At 34.7% G+C, this 7471-nt stretch overlaps 1 protein-coding gene and 1 long non-coding RNA gene across 3 annotated transcripts in view; one reads left to right on the top strand and one right to left on the bottom strand.

The window, feature by feature from the left end:
• LOC309513444 overlaps window positions 1-5418 on the top strand; it is a 193243-nt gene extending 187825 nt beyond the window's left edge. The window contains exon 2 of the long non-coding RNA XR_014211449.1: window positions 3952-5418. This is a non-coding gene — a long non-coding RNA (uncharacterized lncRNA). The remainder of the gene's footprint in view (window positions 1-3951) is intronic.
• Window positions 645-5994, bottom strand: LOC309513441 (uncharacterized protein). 2 transcript variants are annotated; one of them, XM_082189262.1, is made up of 5 exons: window positions 5674-5994; window positions 2721-3129; window positions 2334-2495; window positions 1353-1728; window positions 645-1213 (listed from the first exon to the last, which is right to left on the bottom strand). In XM_082189262.1, the coding sequence occupies exons 3-4, from the start codon at window positions 2491-2493 to the stop codon at window positions 1355-1357; spliced, it is 534 nt and encodes a 177-aa protein (XP_082045388.1). In that variant the 5' UTR covers window positions 2494-2495; window positions 2721-3129; window positions 5674-5994; the 3' UTR covers window positions 645-1213; window positions 1353-1354. The 2 variants fall into 2 exon arrangements, with proteins under 2 accessions (XP_082045388.1, XP_082045387.1); XM_082189261.1 differs by lacking the exons at window positions 2721-3129; window positions 5674-5994 and having other exon boundaries at window positions 645-1728; window positions 2334-2699.
• Window positions 5995-7471: the final 1477 nt, after the last annotated feature.

The raw sequence follows: 7471 nt of genomic DNA, 5'->3' as shown, positions 1-7471 counted from the left end.
TTATTTTCAAAAAAGTAGTTTTTCAGAAACAAGGCCTATATGTTATATAAGGTTGCAAAAGTTATTAAGAAATGAATAGTACAGTTACATAATACCAAATATTCTTGTATCAAAATGTAAAAGGAAAGAAACCACTCACACAAATCATTACATTCTGAAGAAGTAAACCGGCCTATTGCACAACTTGTGAGCTCAGGATTTGGCCATTATCATTGTTTCTTGTGGCACTGCTTTTATTAAAGTTGCAACACTTCAACAACATGTGTCATTTGTTCTTCCTATACATGTGGTTTGGGTTTGGTGTAACTGTTGTGGTATGACTTTATTTTTACAAGACTTTTTTTTCTGCTTGATATTCTTCTTTAGAATATTCTGATATTATCTAGAACTGAAGCATATAGAGGATTCAAACGAATCTCTTATGGCAATATTAAGCCACAGAAAACTAGCTGGATATAGTTAGAAACGAGAACTGGAAAATATAATTATTGGAAATTGGGACAAATAGAATATTTTGTACTTTAGACAATATAAAGATTATATATATATATATATATATATATATATATATATATATATATATATATATATATACATACATACAGCTGCTGCCCACTGATATAGACAGAAATTAAAGCCACAGCAGTAAGTGAAGCATTTATTTTTATATGAATTAATTTAAAGACAATTTTATCTAAACATACAAATAAGGAATGTTACATAAGCAATTCATCCTAATGAGAAAATAAAATTGCTGCAATACACAGTTCTAAAATGATATCACGCAAAATATAAAAGAAAAATCAACAAATTAACAATTTTTTCTAATCATGTAATACAATTGGGCTGTCAACATTAAAGAGATTGTTCACCCAAAAATGAAAATTCAAACCACCATAATAAAGAAAACCAGTGGGAATGAATGAGTCTGTTATATTGAAGCACAAATGTGGTCCTGTTGTGTATCACAACTTGACTTGTCTAAAATGTAAATAAGCTCTTTGCTGTTGCACTGCACACAGACTATACACTGCAAATTCTGAAAAGTTTTTTCTCACCAACAACTGTGAGATTTTAATATAGAAACACACACGGAATCAATATTGAGATCTGAAGGCATATGTAATGCCATTATTGTCATCAGAAATAAGATTGAGGAAGAGAAACTTGCATCTTCAGCTCAGAAAACCACGGCTGCATGTTAGTCTTTGAGCTTTTTTTAAGGAAATAAGGAAATAAAATTAATTGCATAACAAAGCATTTAGATATGCTCTCAGCACATTGTGAATGCATTTTCATTATTTTCATTTATAGATTTTGATCTGACTGTGAGTAACTGGTTAACACACCACCTTTATTTGCTCCTGATGGTGGTCACGATCACTGCCACAGTCATGATGACGAGACCAATAGCAATGCAGGAGGAATAGCAGATGTAGAATAAAGATACTCCTTCCTCATGATGATCTGTGTAAGTCTCACTCTGACGGTTCACCGCAGAATTAATCTCATGCACACAGGTGAAGGAAACAGGTGGACTCACTTTCACATCAAACACACACTTTTCATTTGAATAACACAGTGGGTTCTTCAGTGTGTAGTTGTGTTCACCCGCCACTGACAGCTGGAAAGAGCTCTTAGTGAACCTCCAGCCAAATGAACACATCACTATCACGTGCTCTCTGTCCTGCATCTGCTCATACACTGTGATGCTGGGCACTGGGGCATCTGAAATAAAACACACCAGCATGAATTAACGTTAAAAACAACTGAAGACTTTTTTATTTTAAATGTGTGTTTAATGGCATCTTTTTACTAAGTAATATAAGGCAAGTATCATCACTGCTACTGATGTCTCTACTAAACAGATTTTTTTCTTCCAATTTTACCTATTAATTTAAACCATTCAAGGTTCTGTATTGTCGTAAGCACTCGCCAAAACAGCCATTTGACTAAACTCACACAGGCAGTGTTTGCCATACCATTAACAGGATCTGATGGAGGAAAATAACTCTAATGGAAACAATAGGTGCTTCACACCTTTAGTGCTTGGCCCTTAATTATGTCACTAATTTAAAGTCATTATGCCAATTTAAGCCTTAAACAATTAAGGCTTCATTCAAAACAGCCTTACAGCACCACAAAATATCCACCACTTTGATTCAGCTAACTTTATTAAAATACATATTATGAACGCTTGTTTTATCTTATTTGAAATCATTGTATGTCAACTTGAGGTTGAGGTTGGTTGAGAACCACTGCTATAGAAAGTGCCTATGGTGCTTAAGTATTAAATAGAGATGTTTCTGTAGTGAATAGTTGTGTTGTCTTACTTATTGGGTGGCAGAAGACCCCCGTTCCGTACTTGAACTGAATTTCTGTGGAACACCACAGCAGACCATCATCCCTGCCATCCACAGTGCACTCAGCGTACACATGTTCATTAATCATAAAAGGGAAGTGGCATGGTTTCCCATTTGGATCACTAGCCATCTCTGCAGAACAAAAAGAAATGAAATATAGGGGTTTAAGTTTAATTTAGAATAAATTAAGGAGTTGATGATCTGAAAAATGTACATGACTAAGGGAAACAGAAGTCTTTCACCTAGTTAAACAAATGCTAACATCATACAGGGAAATTCACAATAGGCATATTGGATATGAATTTAACATTTTGGCAGCCATTATTATAAAGGTCTTAATGGCTGTTTTGGTCAAACCTTGATATCCACGAGAACACAAATCTCCGTCGGTCCCATAAATCCGCCAGCGACTCCAAACACCTGTTCCATTAAACAGCACCACAGTTTGCTCATCATAATCTCTATAGTTCAAGTGCAGTGGATGTCCCTTCAATCCAAACAAGGTCTCATCTTTACATTCCCAGGTTTGTCCGGGGTTAGATTCATTGCAGGGCAGAAGGATAACTTTGGACCTGCATGTCTTCGATCTTCTCGGCCCCCAAGCAGAGACTAAAAGCGAGGCTGATGATTCGTGAAGAGGAAATCCATTGGAAATGCTGAGCTGTGAAAGATGCGTCGCACGGCGCAGTCAGCACTACAGTAGCACTCGCGGCATACACACATTTGTTGTGGTCCTCGTTGTAGATAAGGAAGGAGCTGGTACTGTCTGAATATATGAAAAATTATATCAGACACTGTAATATGCCGCACATTCCATTACGAGTTCACGTTGAGAAAAATGTATATTACTAATTAAATGTAACACAGGTGGTTTCCTGAGTAGACGCTGCTTCATAATGCAAAAAAAATTGGAACATGTCTTTGACTTTCTTAATGCTCTTTCGATTTAAGGCTGATTGCTACTAAATACAATCTCAATACAAATGTTTTAGCATTTATTTGTTCATTAAATTACACATACATCATGATTTTTTTTGTATTTGTGGATTGTAAGCGTAGAAAACAGTGTGTAGGGGAGCGCTGGGCACAACCTAACATGGGGTTAAATGTAACACGGACCTTTTACATAGTTAGTCAGGGACAAGGTTGTGTATTTTCTCTCGCTGCCAAGACAGTCTCTCGCGATTTTGTGTAAAGGTTTGATAAGATTTCATGAAGATTCTGGACAAAGAGTGTTTCGAAACCATGCAAGTAAATTTTTTCATCATACGTTTTTTTTCGGTTTCTGAGTTGGGTGTGTATGTCACCAAATCTAACTTTATATTATACCTTAATAACTGTCTTGTTGGCTAAAACATATAGTAGCACCATTTTGAAACATCAGCAACTCCTAGCAACTGTAAGCTAGGCTTAAAATATTTTTTTTACACAGCAGGGTTAGTTGTAGCACAGTGTTACATCTAAGCCGCCAAGTGTAATGAAATGAAAACGGAGCCACACAACTTTTTAGGTTTGAGGATTTATTTATATATTTATTTTGAAACATTTAACTTTGTTGGACTTTCACAAACAATGTTGGAATTTTAAGTCCGCGTGAACCGGAAGTTGCAAACGACTTTTCTCCAGTGCTGTGACGTATTTCCCAGTGAAAAGGAATATTGAACAGAGGGCAGGGTTTTACTCTAGCGCTCCTCCTCTCCATCTCTCGCTCATTACAGACTAACGATTTGAGGGGAGTGGTTAAGCATTTCCCAAACCAAGCCGTCAAACCTACGTCATCAGGGAAGGTCCTCCAATGCAGAGGGGAGGGGCATTTTCAGATTTTGATTAAAGATTACGAAGCCAAAACATTTTTTTCTGTGTTTTAACTTGCACGGATTAATTGTTCACCACAAGACTAGTAATATGCGCTAACAAAGTAAATAGGGTCCATTTTGATTTCAGTTGGACTTTAAATGTCAAAGTTTTTTTCACATTTATTTGCATTGATCACTTTTTTATTAAAATCATCCATTTGGATGCTGTACATTGGTGGTGGTTGAGGAGATTCCCCCTTCCATATGTAAAGTGCTTTGAGTACCTAGAAAAGCGCAATATAAATGTAACAAATTATTATTATTAAAAACATAGCTGGTTTTTCATACAATAAACACTTTAAAATGTGATTTGAGCTTGTTTTTATTATTATTACTATCATTATTAATAATAATAATTTTGCATGCTGCTGCCACACACAAATATAATTCAATTGCAATTACAATATTTGATGATTTTATTTATTTATTGCAAAACTGTGCAGCCCTTTCCTTTATCTCTATCCATGATATTGATCCATAAAAGAAGGATGATTGGATGAGGGGTGGATGTATGGATATCTATCTATGCAGATGCACAAACTATACAGATAAAATAGTATTGAATTATGTGTGTTACACATTAACCCCGCATATGGGGTAAGTTGTAACATTTGCACTTCTGTCACTTTCAGTGCAACTGTACGAAAATGGTAGGTCCTAGAAAACTTTAAGTGTTCATTTGTAGCAGAGATGTGTATGTTGCTTGTGTAAAAAAAAGATGAATCTAAATTATTTTTTTAATAATTGAGCCAAAACCAAAATGTGTTGTGCCACACTCTCCCCTACATTCTTCCGGTGCATGTGTGAATGCTATTAATATTTTGAAGTGCTTTTTCATTTTAATCGTAGTATAACTTTTTAGAAATTGCATGTTTTAAAAAATAAATTGTATTCAGTATTCGTTTTTTCCAGTTAGTAATTTTACTACTTCAACATAGATTTATTTCAGTTAGTTGCGAAAATTTCAGTTAGTCCTTTACAATTGTTCATCTAATATTTATATTTTATTTGAGCTTTAATTCAATTAACAATGTTTAAAAAAAAAAAAAGTTTCAACACTGTTATAGAGCAACTGATATTTCAAGGTTCGTCCCCATTTTAAATAGTGCTAACAAAAGAACAGGGGCAGTAAAATATGTAGATTAAAGTCATTAGATGATGCACCTGTCATTGAAAGGTAATCAGGGTCGCATGTATTAGATGGCATTATAAAAAATAAGAAAAAAAAAAAAAATTTTTTACTGACTTCTATATCATTGGTCTTTAAAATATTTTTTCAGATGAATACTGATAAAAAATGTATAGATCAAAGTCATTTGATGATGCATCTGCCGTTGTATATAGTAATTTATACCATGCATCAGATGAATCTCAAACACAGCAACAATTCAATGGACTCCTATCTTTACAGTAGACAGACAAAATCTGAGGCAAAGGAAATGTGATCTACTTACTGAAAGCTGACCAAAAGACCAATGAAAGGACATAAAGCAGGTTCATTCTTGATGTAGTATGGTCAAGGCAGATGAGCAAAGGATATCAGAGATCAAATTTAAATAAGGAATTGTAAAATTATAATGATAAACAAATTAATCAAGTAAATATGAAAATTGAAATAGCAAAAAATAAATCTAAGTAATAATATCCAGAGTATTTTTATCTAACAGATGAAGTTTGTGAAGAGAAAGAAGGGCCTAAAAGGATTAAGATATCTGCAGAATGCAAGGAGAGAAAAAGGCAAGTCTTCTGAACCTAAAAATGTTCTATGCTGTGCTTACGTAACAGGAACGACTTGGGAAATATATTGAAATTCTTTGTGCTGCTCTTGCAACTGCACGATATTTGCGATATTTCGTTTTTCTGCAATATATATATTGCAAAATAAAAAACAACTTCACCAGATGACTTGAACAGCTTTATTTGTAAAGAATTAATCATTGTAGAATGATTGGGATGATTTTGTAAGGGAGTGAATCTGCGTAGAAAATTATAAACAAATTACAACCATAGATAAATACAATAGGACAAAGATACAAATGAAATAAACAGTGCTTTATGTTTTTCAGGTACGTTTCAGCAGTATTCAGGTACAAAAATGGAATAATCAAATTTAAAATAACACTTCATCTTCACTGTATTGATCTTTGTTAAAGCTACAAAAGGAATTTCCTGAATTTTGTTGTTTGATTAACATTAATGACACAGACAGCATGGAATGCATAGATCCAATATAATGATATGCTCTTTCTGCATTATCCTGAACATTGTATAAGCATTAATTTCATGTGTCATAGAACGGAAGAGAGGCTCTCGGGAGAATGCATTAAATGTAAAATGTAAATGTACAGTAGAAGTTTGTTTCTCCTCTTCAGGTCTGCTCTTCTCTCTACAGAAAGTCTTCTGATTATTTATGCATCCATGTAGTCGTTGTCTGTAACAGTTGTGGTGGGGTTGATGATGGAGTCTGTGTTAACAAACGTGTAGAAAGAGTTCGCTGGGTTAGTCTGTGTGTGCTGGAAAACCACTAAAGCTGAAGAATCTAATCCTGAACACAAACTCATCAGAAACACAGTCAGGACACTAAACCTCATCAGATCATCATCTCATCAAGGACAAATGTGATTATAGTATGCATTTATGCCAGAGTTGTCTTCAAAAGCATTGCATGTCAGAATGCACGTCACATCAACAACGCCTAACCTACCCATCACGTGGGTTTAGACAAATCAGTGAGGTCGTACGAATTTGTACGAATTAGCCACCTTTTAGTCGCTCGTACGAATTCGTGTGAATTGGTCGTGACGTGAGATAGCGTTGCAACAACTGGTGTGAGATTTTAAGAAACACTTGCAGGAAACTATATTGAGCTCTGACTGTAGGCCAGATGTGTGATGCCATTAGTCATCAGCAATAAGATTGAGGAAGAGAAACTCTGTTCGTTGACTTCATCTTCAGCTCAGAAAACTATATATAATATATAAACTATATATATAACTATTTAAATAAGTAAACTGTTACACTGGTAAAACACACACCTTTAGCTTTACTCCTGATGGTGGTCACGATCACTGCCACAGTCATGATGAAGAGACCAATAGCAATGAAGGAGGAATAGCAGATGTAGAATAAAGATACTCCTTCCTCTTGATAATCCAAGACTGCATGGAAATGCAAACAGAAAAACAGGAACAAAGATGAATGCACTGAAATATACACAGAGATCAGCCGTACTGTTAATATATTTAAATGGCT

Source organism: Leuciscus leuciscus, assembly GCF_965113295.1.
Source record: "Leuciscus leuciscus genome assembly, chromosome: 13".
NCBI classification, from domain to species: Eukaryota; Metazoa; Chordata; class Actinopteri; order Cypriniformes; family Leuciscidae; genus Leuciscus; species Leuciscus leuciscus.
The sequence above is the reverse complement of the archived record's forward strand: the minus strand, read 5'-3'. Positions and strand labels throughout refer to the sequence as shown.

What these genes read in the sequence shown, in the direction of transcription:
- LOC309513441 (XM_082189262.1), bottom strand. Translation starts at nt 2,493, where the DNA reads ATGGCTAGTGATCCAAATGGGAAACCATGCCACTTCCCTTTTATGATT. An exon ending in GGTCTTCTGCCACCCAATAA is followed by an intron (nt 1,729 to 2,333) that starts GTAAGACAACAC and finishes GTTTTATTTCAG; the next exon opens with ATGCCCCAGTGCCCAGCATC.